General features: G+C 45.2%; 1 protein-coding gene across 1 annotated transcript in view; it reads right to left on the reverse strand.

The window, feature by feature from the left end:
• Positions 1 to 16,572, reverse strand: part of LOC126259409 (integrator complex subunit 7) — a 177,650-nt gene that overhangs the window by 131,954 nt on the left and 29,124 nt on the right. Inside the window, 2 exon segments of the mRNA XM_049956186.1 lie at positions 401 to 561; positions 1,049 to 1,172. Coding sequence (XP_049812143.1) covers positions 401 to 561; positions 1,049 to 1,172 — 285 coding nt within the window.

Consider the following 16,572-nt stretch of genomic DNA (forward strand, 5'->3'; position numbering starts at 1 on the left):
AAATCTCTATTTTAAAAAAAATGATTCCACCCTGCTGCTTGTGAATGCACATTTAGCACATTACAACACCCAACAATTATATGCAGTCAATTATAACAGTAAACCTGCCAATAATTATTGCTCCATATCAACATAAACTACTTACAACTCATGACAGTACATAACCAACATAAAAAAATTTAATTATAAAAGCACATCAGGTTTTGCACAAAAAATTGGCTGATATGAGGCTTTTGTTCTTTCAAATCTATACTAGTCTGCTACAGTATTTCAGTGTCAACATTCAAAATGAATAAAAGTCAGTTTTCTCATTTATTACTAACCATTTTTACATAAAATGTGGTTTTATGAGAGCTTAACATATGTATAGTGCACACTCGCTTTCTGTATCCCGACTTACTTTGACTGTGCAGCAAACTGCATGGCAGCATAAATAGCTGCCTCCACTTCCACAGTGTCATGAGAATCAAGGCTGCGGCGTATACTGTGGTGAACTTGCTGTCGTTCTGGGATGATGCCTGCCACACTGCCAAGTGTTCGCAACGTCAGTGCTCGTGCAACCTGTAAGTAGGTGATTACAGACGGTAAACTTTAAATCTGCTAGATCAGTAGGATGACAACTTCACTGGCTGGTCATTTTTACCACTTTGATGTAAGATAAAATTTATACTTTTCTGTTTTCCAGAGCTTCAATTTACTCCTACCTCTATAATGGCACAAGTAGTATGTTTGGGAGGCAAGCTAGATGCCAATAGATCACATTGGAACAAGTGAGAGATGATGATATTGAAGTATCATCACAATCCTAATGTCAGCTGAAAGTATGTGTGTGTGTGTGTGTGTGTGTGTGTGTGTGTGTGTGTGTGTGTGTGTGTGTGTGTGTGTAATGAATTTGTGCAATATCTTTTATAAATCCAATCCTCCATCACAAAAAAGAAAACAATTAAATGAGACAGCAGTCCATTGCATTCCAAATTACTTGTTTATTTTTCCCCCATATGACATATTAAGCAATTCACATCCACTACAGCTAGCATACAGTACTTACTGGGTCATTTGAGTGTATGACACTGTAGATTCGTCGAACAAATTCATCAACATTTAGTATCTTGTCAAGATGCTTCTCACTCTGCTGGCAGACTTGCAGCACCCACACACGGAGAAAGTTGTTCCTGAAAAAAGTTACATGACAAATGAATTACAACATTGATCTTTGATACTACAGTATACTGTGGTATAGTATAGAACATGGGTAACGGAAAACTCTACATGTGGTTTAAGTAAAAGGGTATTTTGAAAATTGCTGGCACCTTACCCACTTTTTGTGGAATTGAGAGATTTATGTATAAAGTTTCAGCTATACTGAAAAATTTCCTACAATAGGTAATACATAAATCTTTTGTCTTAGGTCGCAGGTGTTCAGCTAGAACTTACACTTGACAGCTGTAGATGACATCATGGTCTACGACAGAAACTTTAAGACAGCAACAGCTTTCACAGTGAAGACAACCACATGTTGAACATTCATTCATTCTCTACATTTCCACTTTCAAAATACATACTTTTACACTGTTTCTTGTCTATTGATGTTGTCAGCCATGTTCTACTCATATAATGAGTTTAACTATAATGAAAGGATCAGGTAGTGACTGAGGGAGAATCTGAGAAGTCTTAGTAGAGACTGGGTTTATGTCACAGATGGCAACGTGGGCAGTCAAGTCCTAGGTCTTTTCTCTGTCACTTGTCACTTCTTTCCGCTCTGGCAACATTTGTTACCAAGAAAATGCCAAGTTGCACCATAATTGCTGTCATAATACAAATATCTTTGTTGGGCATTAATTGCTTGAGTTGTTAAGGGGAACTACTAATATCTGCAGCATAAGATACCAAGAAATTGAAGGAGAATCAGCAAGCTCTACTTCTTTTCTCTTCTTTTTTTGTGCCTTTCTCATGCATCCGCGAAGGGTCAGCATGGTCAGTTTAAGGAATAGCCATATTCCCTTCCTGTCACCATGCTGTATGTACCCCAACTGTCTGTGTGTAGCATTATTTATGTGAAAGTTTGCGAAAGTTTTTTAAATGTTTGTGAATCATGTAACTGAGGCAGAATGTGGTTACCTGCGTAGTCTTCACCTAGGTTGGTTGGTTGGTAGGTTTAAAGGTGGGAGAAGGGACCAAACTACGAGGTCATTGGTCCCTTGTTCCTAATAAAACAATGCCACAAGTGTGAGAATAAAACAGACGAAACATATAGCACAAAACGGAACGAAAGGAAAAGCCGCAAGAGCGAAGGGAAGGCAACGAACACTAAAAGGAACAAAAGAGGACAAGAAAACAACAGAGAGACACTATAAACAGAAGAGAGTAACACATGAAAGCAGATTACAGTGGCTGGCCAACCACGAGAATAAGCCACTCTGCAACACATTAAAACCTCCACCCTAAAAGCACTAGGGTGGAGGACACAGAGGGACAAAGGACATGTGCTAAAAACTCCATAGAAGTATAAAAACCACTCTCATGGATAAAACATAAAACTAAAGCTGCTGTGGAGGCATTGTCGCACAACACCAAAGGCAGGGTGCTGGGAAAGTTAAAAGTTTGCTGCAGAGTGGCTAAAAGTGGGCAGTCCAGCAAGAGGTGGACGGCTGTCATTTGGAAGTCACAGCAACACTGAGGTGGGTCCTTGTGACGGAGTAGGTAACCATGCGTTAGCCACATATGGCCAATGTGGAGCCAGCAGAGGACAACTGATTCCCTGTGAGAGACCTGCATGGAAGACTTCCACACATTCATAGTCTCCTTAATGACACACAGTTTGTTGTGTGTGCTCTTATACCATTCCGTCTCCCAAAGCCGGAAAAGCCTGCGGTGTAAGACAGAACACAGGTCAGCTTCAGAGATGCCTATCTCCAGAAGCAGTTTCTGCGTCGTCTGTTTGGCCAGCCTGTCGGCAAGTTCATTGCCAGGGATTCCGATGTGTCCTGGGATCCACACAAACACCACAGAATGGTAGGACTGTTCCAGGACATTGATGGACTCCTGAATGGACGCTACCAGAGGGTGGCGAGGGTAGCACTGGTCGATAGCTTGTAGGCTGCTCAATGAGTCAGTATACAGGAGAAATGACTCGCCAGGGCATGAGCGGATGTACACAAGAGCACGAGATATGGCTGCCAGCTCTGCAGTGAAAACACTACAGCCAACTGGCAAAGAGTGCTGCTCAATATGTCCTCCATGAACATATGCGAAGCCTACATGACCATCAGCCATTGAGCCATTGGTGTAAACTGCTTCAGAGCTGCAGAACATGTCAAAAATCGGGAGGAAGTGACAGCGGAGAGCGGCGGGGTTAACAGAGTCCTTAGGGCCATGCAAAAGGTCCAGACGAAGCTGCGGCCGAGGTGTACACCATGAGGGCATACGTGAACAGACCGCAAGTAAAGGTAGTAAATAGAAGGACTCCAGTTCGGAGAGAAGGGACCGCACGTGAACTGCAATCGTTAGCCCCAATCTGGGCTGCTGCCGATGCGGGAGATTGACTGCCGCGGGCGGGAGAAGGAGAAGGTAATTCGGATGCTCAGGGGAACTATGAATGTGTGCTGTGTAACTGGCGAGTAGTTGCGCACATCTGATCTGCAGTGGAGGGACACCAGCCTCCACCAGTACGCTGGTCACGGAACTCGTCCTAAAAGCTCCTGTCGCTAATTGAACCCCACAGTGGTGCACAGGGTCGAGTAAATTCAATGCTGAAGGTGCTGCCAAACCATAAACCACACTCCCATAGTCAATTTGGGATTGGACAAGGGCTCTGTAGAGCTGCAGCAGTGTGCACCGATCTGCACCCCAATTGGTGTTGCTCAGGCAATGGAGGGCGTTGAGGTGCTGGCAGCACTTCTGCTTAAGCTGACAAAGATGAGGGAGCCAAGTCAATCAAGCATCACAAACCAGTCCAAGGAATTGATATGTCTCCACTACAGTGAGTGGATCATCATTAAGGTAAAGTGCCAGTTCCGAATAAACGGCACGACACCGACAAAGTGCATGACACGTGACTTTGCGGCTGAAAACTCTAAGCCGTGGGCTACAGCCCATGACTGTGCCTTGTGGATGGTTCCCTGGGGGTGACGCTCAGCAACAACAGTACTCGAGCAGCAGTACGAAATGCAGAAGTCATCTGCATACAGAGAAGGTGAGATGGAGGGCCCGACAGCTGCTGCTAGACCGTTAATGGCTACTAAAAATAGAGAGACACTCAATACGGAGCCTGCGGGACTCCATTCTCCTCGATATGGTTGGAACTATGGGAGTCACCAACTTGAAAATGGAAAGTACGGAGTGACAGGACTTTTGGATAAAAATCTGGAGTGCTCCCCGGAGACCCCACTCATACAATGTGGCAATGATATGATGTTGCCAAGTCACGTCGTATGCTTTACATAAGTCAAAAAAGACGGCAATCAGGTGTTGCCGTCTGGAAAAGGCTTTTCGGATGGCAGACTCAATGGACACAAGATTATCAGTGGTAGAGCGACCCTGGTGTAAGCCACACTGACATGGAGCCAGCAAGCCACGTGACTCCAGGACCCAACCCCACCACCGACATACCATATGTTCCAGCAGCTTACAAAGAATGTTGGTGAGGCTGATGAGCCAATAGCTATCCACATCAAGTGGTTTTTACCGGTTTTCAGCACCGGAATGATGGTGCTCTCCCGCCATTGCGATGGAAAGACGCCATTGCACCAGATCCGGTTGAAGATGACGAGATGATGTCGCTTGTATTCAGATGAAAGATGTTTAATCATCTGGCTGTGGACGCAATCAGGCTCAGGAGCTATGTCGGGGCAATGTGCAAGGGAACTGAGGAGCTCCCACTCTGTAAGTGGGGCATTATAGGATTCACTGCAGCGTGTAGTGAATGAGAGGACATTCCCTTCCAGCCACTGTTTGAGTGTGCGAAAGGCTGGGGGGGTAATTCTCCAACACAGAGGCTCGAGCAAAGTGCTTGGCAATCACACTTGCATCGGTACATAACTCGCCATTTATGGTAACACAGGGGACAGCTGTTGGGGCCTGGTACCCGAAAAGAAGTTTGATCTTTGCCCAGACTTGAGAAGGTGACATGTGGCACCCATTGGAGGAGACGTATCTGTCCCAAAACTCCTCCTTCCAATTGTTTGATAAGGTAGCGAACACGGAAACAGAGCCATTTAAAGGCTATGAGGTGCTCCAGGGAATGGTGCCACTTATGCCACTGTAGAGCTCGCCGACGCTCCTTAATTGCTGCAGCAACTTCCGGCGACCATTAAGGGACTGCCTTACGCCTCGGGCACCCTAAAGAGCGAGGGATCGCGTTTCTGCTGTAGAAACAATTGTGCTAGTTATCTGCTATACCATCACATCAATGTTACCGTGTGCGGAATATTCAGTGGTGACAGCAGAGGTGAAAGTTTCCCAGTCCGCCTTGTTCAAAGCCCATCTGGGCAAGTGTCCGTGTGCCTGACACTGGGGCAGTGACAGGAATATGGGGAAGCTGTCACTACCACACAGGTCGACATGTGCTCTCCAGTGGATAGACGGGAGAAGTCCTGCGCTGCAAACTGATAAATCAATGGCCGAGTAACTACCATGAGCCACACTGAAATGTGTGGCAGCCCCAGTATTTAAGAGGCAGAGGTCAAATTGCGACAGTAAAGTTTCGACATCTCTGCCTCGACCAGTGAGCAAGGTACCACCCCACAAGGGGTAATGGGCATTAAAATCTCCCAGAAGTAGGAAAGGTTTAGAGAGTAGGTCAATCAGTGCAGCTAATACATTCAGGGGTACTGCACCATCTGGAGGAAGATATACATTGCAGACAGTTATTTCCTGCGTCATCCTTACTCTGACAGCCACAGCCTCAAGATGGGTTTGAAGGGGCACATGCTCACTACAGAACAAGTTTAGGACATAAAAGCAAACTCCACCTGACACTTGATTATAGTCGCTACAATTCCTGTAATATCCCTTATAGCCACAGAGGGCAGGGGTCCACGTTGTTGGGAACCAGGTTTCCTGGAGGGCAATGCAGATAGCAGGTGTAAAGCTTAACAGTTGCCGTAGCTCAGCCAGGCGGTGGAAAAAAACCACCACAATTCCACTGGAGGATGACATCGTGAGACTGGGAAGGCATGGAACATTCAGTGATGCAGCTGCCACCGATTTATTGCCTGAGAAGTATATATCCATTAGGGAATGTTTACCAGATGTGGTGGACACCGGGGAAATAAAATACCCAGGGCGGACCAAAACTAGCAAAACAATAACTGCTGCCTTGCAGTTGGGAGTTGGGTCTCCAAAGGTTAAGGGAAGAAGGGAAGAAAACCCTGATTAAAAATCACCCGTCCCCTGGTAGGGGTTGGACACAGGGTCGACAGCCCGCTCTGTAAAAAACAACTGTTGCGAAACTTCTACAAAGTAAAGTTGGACGGATGAAGGAAGACGGACCAGGCACGGAAAAGGACAAAGAGAATGAAATACAAGTAAATGAAGGAGGGAAAATTAGGAAGAAGAGAAATATAAAGCATAGATCAGATCTATATATTGGTACTTGGAATGTGAGATCCCTATATCAACCAGGAGCACTGAAAGTAATGCTGGATCAAATAATGAGTCTGAAGCAAAGTATAATAGCACTACAAGAAATTAGATGGACAGGGAGTGGAGTTTCAGAAAAGAAAGAGGCGAATATATTCTGTAGCTGCAGTGAAAGAAATCACTAGCTGTGGACAGGATTTGTTGTACACCATCAATTAAAGCATTTGGTAATAGGGTTTACACCCATTAGTCCAAGATTATCAACACTCAGGATAAAGGGGAAATTCTTTAACTATTCCATAATTAATGCCCATGCACCAACAGAAGAATCCCAAGAAGAAGAAGAGAAGAAGAAGAAGAAGAAGAGAAAGAAGTATTCTATGAATCTTTGGAAAGAGTATATGATGAGTGCCCAGGGCATGATATTAAAATAATAGCTGGAGACCTAAATGCTCAGGTGGGGAAAGAACAGATTTATAGACCAATAATTGGCCCCCACAGCAAACATGCAACAAGTAATGATAACGGAACAACGGTTATACTGTTCGCAGCATCTACAAATATGGTAATAGGATCAACACTGTTCCCACATAAAGAAATTCATAAGCGAACATGGAACTCACCGGATGGAAGCACAGTAAACTAGATCGACCATGTGTTGATAGATCTGAGACACAAATTGGACCTATTGGACGTGAGGAGTCTCAGAGGCTCGAGCATAGATACAGATCATTTGCTGGTATGGGCATGGGTGAGGGCAAGGATATGTAACGCAGCGAAAGGAGACCGACCCAGGGCACAGAAATATAATATAACAACTTTAGAATCAGTGGAAGTAAGAGAACAGTATTAGGAGAAGATAACTCAGATTCTGGAAAATGCTGGAGAATATAACAATATTGAAGATCAGTGGGAAACGATAAAAACGATGGTGGAGACATTGGCAAGAGAGATACTTGGAATTGGGACAAGACAAGTAAGACCATCATGGTTTGATACTGAATGCAAAATAGAAACTGAAGAAAAGAACAAAGCATATAGAAGGACACTGCAATCACACTCTATAAGGAGGATAGTAGAAGAATACAAAGAAAAACAGAGGATTGAAAAGAGGACTCACCAAAGAAAAAAGAGAATGGATGAAAGCAAGTGTCAAAGAAATGGCACTCACGAGAAGCAAAAATGAAATAAGAAAATTCTATAGAGAGGTGAATGCAGCATGGAAGTCTTTTGGTAGCACAACAAGCTTAATAAAAGATGAGAAAGGGAATATAATAAGTGAAGGGAAGGGAATATGCGAAAGATGGGGCAGGTATTTTGATAGTCTCCAGAACCCTAGAATAACTATACCAGCAAACCCAATAGACACGAGTGGGGAAGAGGACCCAGACAACAACATTACCCCACCAAATATAGAAGAAGTGAAAACTGCCACGAAGAAATTGAAAAACAACAAGGCGGCAGGGACAGATGGTATTCCAGTAAAACTGTTTAAGCAAGGAGGCAGAGAGCTGGAACACAGCCTTCTGAAAATGATCACCAGAATATGGGAAGAGGAAAAAATGCCCCAACAATGGAAAGAGGGTATCATATGTCCCATATATAAGAAAGGAGATAAGATGGAGTGTGACAATTACAGAGGGATCACACTACTTAATTTGGGATATAAAATACTCTCTAATATACTAGTCAACAGAATACTCCTGATCATACAGAGGGAGATGGGGCCGTACCAATGCGGATTCCTTCCTGGGAAGTCAACTATAGATCAAATATTCACTTTAAGACAAATCCTTGAAAAAACAAATGAATACGAGTTGGCACGCATCACCTCTTTATAGATTTCAAAGCAACTTATGATAGCATAAATAGAGAGCAGTTATATCAAGCTCTAGATGAACTGGAAATCTCTAGAAAGTTGGTAAGGCTGGTGAGAATGACAATGAGTGAAACACAAGGTAGTGTAAGAATAGGAGGAATGATGTCCAACACATTGAGTATTAAAAATGGAGTGCGACAAGGGGGTGCATAGGCATGCCTTCTCTTTAATGCCACCCTGGAGAAGGTGATGAGAAACGCAAACCTTCTGAATAGGGGAACGATCCTTCTATAAATCAGTGCAGATACTGGCCTACGCAGATGACATAGATATAATAGCAAGAACCCTAAAAGCAATGGAAGAGACATTTACAGCCCTTGAACAGGCCAGTAGGAACATGGGGTTAATTATTAATGAACAAAAAACAAAATATATGGCAGCTAGAAAAGCACATAGAGAAAATTTGCCAAATGCAATAACAATGGGCAATTATACATTTGAGAGAGTTGAACATTTCAAGTATCTGGGCTCGACAGTTACACATCTAAATGATACCTCCTATGAAATTAAGCAGAGATTAATACTGGGCAACAGAGCCTATTTTGCCCTAACAAGACTTCTATCCTCAAGACTCCTGACTCGTACCACGAAATTAACTATGTATAAATCACTTATACGACCAGGGCTTACACATGCCTCTGAAGCCTGAACATTACAACTAAAGATATTGAAACACTGGATACATTTGAAAGAAAGGTACTTAGACAAATTATCGGCCCAATCTGTGAAAGAGGAAGATGGAGGAGGAGATAGAACCATGAGTTGTATACCATATACAAAGACCAATCCATCAGAAGGATAGTGAAATCACCCAGATTGAGGTGGGTGGGACATGTGGCTCACATGAATGATACATAAGTACCAAAATTAATATTACAAGGAAAGCCACGAGGGCAGAGAGGACGTGGTCGACCAAGAGCCAGATGGGAAGATAGAGTAATCGAAGATCTTAGGAAGATGGGCTATAGAAACTGGAGAGTATTGGCGAAGGACCGACAGAAATGGAAGGAAATTATAGAAGAGGCCAAGGCTCATCATGAGCTGTAGAGCCAAGAAAAAAGAAGAAGAAGAAGAAGAAGAAGAAGAAGAAGAAGAAGAGTCTATACCCATTGTGTCGGAGGGTCTGGTGAGAACTAGGTCCTCAGCGGACGCCAAAATCACCACTCCATCCTCAGTCGCAGAGCTTGTAGGTAGCGGTGGTGTAGGTGCCACCGCAATCTCCTTGGTCTTAGGGGTTTCCTTTTTGGATTTCTCTCGCTGCTCCTTAGGTCCCCTGGCTGGGAGGACTTCACTGGCTCAGTCACCGGGACTGACGACGAGCGTGAAGCCCTACGACCAGCTACTTTTGAGCTCTTCAGCCACTGGCGGGTGTCGTCTTTCCCACTACAAGAAACATGGGAAAGAAGTGCCCAATGGACTTCTTCGTAGCAAGAGAAGCCGAAGAAAGCTTACACTTCTCAGGCTTAGAAGTTGGGATGGACATGCCCGATGGATGGGGGTGGTGGTTGGGGGGGGGGGGGGGGGAGGTTGCTCCTGAAGTAGGTGATGCAGGAGCAACAGGGAGGGAAATGCTCCCCACCATCAAGGGGGCAGGTGTAGTGTTCCGGCTCTGAGAGGTGACCTGGGTTGGCGGAGCTGATGGTGCCAGAACTGTTGTAGCAGCAGTGTAAGACGATGTCATACGCATAGGATGCAGGCGTTCAAATTTTCTCTCAGCCTCAGTGTAGGTCAGTCAGTCCAGGGTCTTGTACTCCACGATTTCCTTTTCTTTCTGGATAATCCCGTAGTAAGGCGAGCAGGGCGAATGGTGCTCTACGCAGCTGACGCAGATGAGAGGGGTGCACATGGAGTATTGGGATGTGATGGGCAACCGCAATCTCGGCGTGTGACACTGGAAGACATATGGCTGAACTTCCTGCACTTAAAGCACCGCTTCGGGGGAGGGATATAGGGCTTTACGTCACACCGGTAGACCATCACCTTGACCTTCTCAAGCAAAGTATCACCCTCAAAGGCCAAGATGAAGGCACCGGTAGCAACCTGATTATCCTTCGGACCCTGGTGGACACGCTGGACGAAATGCACACCTCGCCGCTCTAAATTGGTGCGCAGCTCATTGTCGGACTGCAAAAGAAGGTCCCTGTGAAATATGATACCCTGGACCATATTTAAGCTCTTATGGGACGAGATGGTTACCGAAATATCCCCCAGCTTGTACCAAGCGAGTAACTCCCGTGACTGGGCAGAGGATGCTGTTTTGATCAAGGCTGACCCAGATCTCATTTTGGACAAGTCCTCCACCTCCCCTGAACTTGTCCTCTAAATGTTCAACAAAAGACTGTGGTCTCATCGTCATGAAAGATTCCCATCGGATCTCGAACATAGAAGGTACCGGGGTGAATAAGATCTGCTGACATCCTTAGCTTGACGTTCTTCCCATGGTGTGGCCAGGGAGGAGAACGATTTGGGGTCGTACTTCTGTGCATTGAATTGAGCTCGTGATAGCTTAGAGGCTGCTGGTGTTTCACCACCAGCGAGAGATGATGGACTACGCTTCATTGTGTGTCATCCGCCCTGATGCCACCCTCTCCAACCAGGGGCCCTCCCCACAGGCGCCACCCAGCCGCAGTAAAGGCCACCTGGCAGGATGGCCATTGCCGGGAGTCCTGATGCCCCAGGGGGATGGGCAACTATTCCTTGGCATACATGGGGAGTTAACAGTGCAGGCATCAGCAGAGAGATCCCTTTGTGGTCAGGGGGCTACAACCAACAGGGTACATGGCGTCCCCACCACAACGGACTGACTACCGTGCTGGATATCAGGTGCAAAGAAGTCCATGGTCATCATCAGCACAGAAATTGACACTGCATAGTGCATGGTGGAAAACACTCCCAGGAAGGTGTCCTCGCCCAAGAGATGGAGAGTGGGTGGGACTGCAATGCGACGACGAGAAAGTAGGCTAAAGATCTCAATGCACGATGGTCACGATGCACCTTGTAAGGTGCTCTTCCCCAACTGGCTTGCTCTTCGGGAAAATTTGAAGAATGGAGGACAAGCCCTACAGGGGACCATCACATAAAAGCCGAAACTTGCGAAACTCCTTTTAGTCACCTCGTACAACAGGCAGGAATACCTCAGGCCTATTCTAACGCCCACACCCACAGGGGGGTTCCTTGGGAGAAAGTATGGGATAGAGTAGTGTTCACCAGCACCTTAAATGTGCGTTCTGTCATAAATTTACGGATGAAAAGCGGTAGCCGACCTCGAAAGCCCCAGGAGAACAGAGTGTGGAGGATGCCTGTCCTCCAACAGGTACCATATGCCCTGTCCAAATCAAAAAATGTAGCTACCATTTGGCGTATCCTGAGAAAATTGTTCATGGCATAAGTGGAGACAGCAACAAGATGGTCAACTGCAGAACGATGCTTTTGGAAACCGCATTAGGCAGTTGTTAAAAGGTTTCGGGACTCCAGCCACCAGCCTAAACGGCAATTTACCATATGCTCCAAAACCTTACAGACACTACTCGTGAGAGAAATGGGGCGATAGCTAGAGGGGGAGATGTTTGTCCTTTCCAGGTTTCGGAACAGGAATGATGATAGCTTCCTGCCATCTTCGGGGAAAGGTACTGTCAGTCGCAATTCGATTAGAAAGGCAAAGGAGGTAACGCAGACTACGGCATGATAAATGCAGCAACACTTGGACGTGGATGCCATCCAGTACTGGGGTGGAAGAACAAGAGGAACAGAGTGGGTGATGAAGTTCCCGTATAGAAAAAAAGGTATTACAGCTTTCGCTATTTTGAGATGAGAAGCAAGAGGTCACACTTCCACTGCTTGTTTCTTCAGGAGAAAGGCTGGTGGGTAATTAGAAGGGCTAGAAATCTCAGTGACGTGCTGACCCAATGAGTTAGAAACTGCAACTGGGCCCACTAAGGTATCTTGCGCGACAGTTAGCCCAGAGACCGGGGAAAAACTAGACATGCCGGATAACGATCAAATTTGACTCCTAACTACAGTTGAGGGAGTGATGGTGTTAAAGGAGCTGGTAAGGAAATCTCAGCTTGCCTTCTTGCTATCACGTATGATGTGACGGCATCGCACACCTAACTGCTTATAGCGGATACAGTTGGTCAATGTAGGATGATGGCGGAAAATGTGAAGAGCACGTCTCCGCTAATGTACTGCGTCATGACACACCTCGTTCCACCAAGGAACTGGGGGAAGCCGGGGAAAATGGAAGGTACAAGGTACTGAACATTCTGCAGATGTAAGAATAACTTCCATAACATGAGTGACCTCAGCGTCAATACTAGGAAATGGACCGTCATCAAATGTTGCTGGAGAGGAGAAAAGCGTCCAGTTGGCTTGGAAAACTTCCAGCCTCTTGGGTACACAGACGGCAGTTGTGGCTGTAATCGTAGGACACATGGAAAATGGTCACTTTAGTGAGTATCAGCAAGAGTGAACCATTCCAAGTTTCAAACTAGCAGAACAGTACCAACCAAAAGGTCCAAGTGACCAGCAAATGGGGGCGGGGGGTCAGGGGGAGCTGACCAAGGAGATGAAGGAGATCGGCTCTTGCCATTGGTGTGGACGATGGAATGTATACAGGGTGGTCCATTGATCAGGACCGGAACAAATATCTCATAGAATAAGAATCAAATGAAAAAACTACAAAGAACGAAACTTGTCTAGCTTGAAGGGGGAAACCAGATGGCGCTATGGTTGGCCCGCTACATGGCGCTGTCATAGGTCAAACGGATATCAACTGTGTTTTTTTAAAAAATAGGAACCCCCCATTTTTATTACATATTCGTGTTGTACGTAAAGAAATATGAATGTTTTATTTGGACCACTTTTTTCGCTCACAATTTTAGATGAACAGTTGGTAACAAGTAGGTCTTTTTTAAATTAAAATACAGAACATAGATACATTTGAACATTTTATTTCAGTTGTTTCAATGTGATACATGTACTTTTGTGAACTTACATTTCTGAGAACACACGCTGTTACAGCGTGATTACCTGTAGATACCACATTAATGCAATAAATGCTCAAAATGATGTCCGTCAACCTCAATGCATTTGGTAATACGTGTAACGACATTCCTTCTGTAATGTTCGCACATGCATTGACAATGCGCTGACGCTTGCTGTCAGGCGTTGTCGGTGGATCACGATAGCAAATATCCTTCAACTTTCCCCACAGAAAGAAATCCGGGGACGTCAGATCCGGTGAACGTGCAGGCTATGTTATGGTGCTTCGACAACCAATCCACCTGTCATGAAATATGCTATTCAATACCGCTTAAACCGCATGTGAGCTATGTGCATGTTGGAAGTACATTGCCATCCTGTCATGCAGTGAAACATCTTGTAGTAACATCAAATAGAACATTACGTAGGAAATCAGCATACATTGCACCATTTAGATTGCCATCAATAAAATGGGGGCCAATTATCCTTCCTCCCATAATGCCGCACCATACATTAACCCGCCAAGGTCGCTAATGTTCCACCTGTCGCAGCCATTGTGGATTTTCTGTTGCCCAATAGTGCACATTACGCCAGTTTACGTTACCGCTGTTGGTGAAGCTTCGTCGCTAAATAGAACGTGTGCAAAAAATCTGTTATCATCCCGTAATTTCTCTTGTGCCCAGTGGCAGAAATGTATACAACGTTCAAAGTCGTTGCCATGCAATTCCTAGAGCATAGAAATACGGTACAGGTGCAATCGATGTTGATGTAGCATTCTCAACACCGACGTTTTTGAGATTCCTGATTCTCATGCAATTTGTCTGCTACTTGGGCATGATCATTTGTTGCAGATCGTGGTTGGCATTTCACATGTGGCTGAACACTTCCTGTTTCCTTAAATAATGTAACTATCTGGCGAACAGTCCAGACACTTGGATGATGTCATCCAGGATACCAAGCAGCATACATATCACATGCCCGTTGGGCATTTTAATCACAATATCCATACATCAACACAATATCGACCTTTTCCGCAGTTGGTAAATGGTCCATTTTAACATGGGTAATGTATCACGAAGCAAATACCATCCACACTGGCAGAATGTTACATGATACCACATACTTATACGCTTGACTATTACAGTACCATCTATCACAAAGCGAAAAAAGTGGTCCAACTAAAACATTCATGTTTCTTTACGTACTACATGAATATGTAATAAAAGTGGGGGTTCCTATTTTAAAAAAACGCAGTTGATATCCATTTAACCTATGGCAGCGCCGTCTAGCAGGCCAACTATAGCGCCATCTGGTTTCACCCCTCAAGCTTGACAAATTTTGTTCTTTGTAGTTTTTTCGTTTGATGCTTATTTCGTGAGATATTTGGCCCACTCGCTATCAATGGACCACACTGTATGGTACAAAGAGAGATGGTGTCTCCAGAAAAGGAAAGATGTAAAGCAACAACTTGACAGGAACTGTGAAAGGGGATTGGGTGGTAATGGATAGTATCATGGAGAAGAATTGTAAGTCCCCCGTGTGCCAGAACGTCATCAACAGGGAGGAGATCAAACTGGACTGTTTGGAAATGAGAGAAGACAAAGCAATCATGGGAATGTGGCTTTGTTTTCTGAAGACAGATGGTGACTGGGGAGTAGGGTCATAAGAGGATCGACAGTTCATACCGATTAGAGTGAATTCTGCAGATATTGCAATGGATAATTGACGTAGGGTGGACGAAAAAGGGAAAAATCTCACTACGCTTGCCATCAACTCAGCAACCGCTGAGAGCCAGTGACCGATGGTGTGGAATGGCATTCATCCAGAGGCAGAAGATCCTGATCCATAGGTTGTTTGGGGGCAGCTACCGCTACTGGTTATCAGCTGGTTGATCAGCCGCCGGTGAAGCATCTCAGTGACACGGAAGGTGGCCAAGGGCGGCTACTGCTGGGTGGTGCTGTAGAAGAGACACTTCGAGGTGGAGAAGGAGAGGAACTGTGTTTCTTACGAGCTTTCTTGGATGCAGGATGTTGAGATGGAGGAGGAATTGAGGGTTGAGAGGTCTGGGGCTGTAGAAAATCTTCATGAGTAGGCTCTTTTTTGGAAGTCCGGATGTCCAATTTTGGGGCCTGTGATTTAGCAGGAGTGATGAAGGTTGAGCCTTAGAGTGAGCAGGTGAAAATGGGGAGGCTGAATAGGTGATCTTTGGGCTGGCCGATCTGACAACCGTGGCGTTAAAGGTGAGATTGCTAGTTTGCATGGCCACCACCTTAGTAGGTCGAGGAGAGGCAAGGACAATGCTATATTTACCCTCTGGGAGCACAATGGGGTTTCACTCAGATTTCCTGAATAATTCGTTCATCTTTAAATACAGGGCAATCTAGAGGAAGCAGCTTACTCACCCATACAGTTGATGCAACGAGGGGACGGGGGTGGACAATTACCCGCATGGGCATCCCTGCCACAGGTAATGCATGTGGCTGGATTGGAACACGACTGGTGGGTATGATTAAACCTCTGTCATTGATAGCAACATGTATGGTTGGCGATGTAAGGGTGAACTGAAATTATCTCATAGCTCGCTTTAATGTTCGATGGAAGTTGAACACTGACAGATGTCAACAAGAGAGTGCAGGTCAGTGCCAAGTCCTTTACAATCCTTTTCATTACTCAATGTACGGTCGTTACTCCCTGATCAGACAGGTAATTTTGAATCTCCTCCTTTGATAAACTGTTGAGTGATCCTGTATAAACCACATTGCTCAATGAGTTTAAAGTACGGTGCGCTTCCTCCCTGACGGGGAAGGTGTGTAGCACTGTAGATCAAAGCAATTTGTGTGCCTGGAGGGCACTGTCTGTTTCTAACGACAAGGTGCCACTTCATAACCTGGAACAAGACTTAACAGGACCTGCAATTGCATCGACACCTTTCTGAATAATGAAAGGGTTTACTGTTGAGAAGTCTTGACCTTTGCTAGACTCAGAAACAACTAGGAACCCTGGCATTGATGGAAGAATTTTCTGTGGCTGAGACTCATCTAGCTTTCTCTTGTGGGCAGAAGGTACCAGCTCGGGTATTCACCCCTCCCTGGGACTGGCCTTTACTAGGGGGTATGTACGTCTCCTACTTGTCT

Source organism: Schistocerca nitens, chromosome 5, assembly GCF_023898315.1.
Source record: "Schistocerca nitens isolate TAMUIC-IGC-003100 chromosome 5, iqSchNite1.1, whole genome shotgun sequence".
NCBI classification, from domain to species: Eukaryota; Metazoa; Arthropoda; class Insecta; order Orthoptera; family Acrididae; genus Schistocerca; species Schistocerca nitens.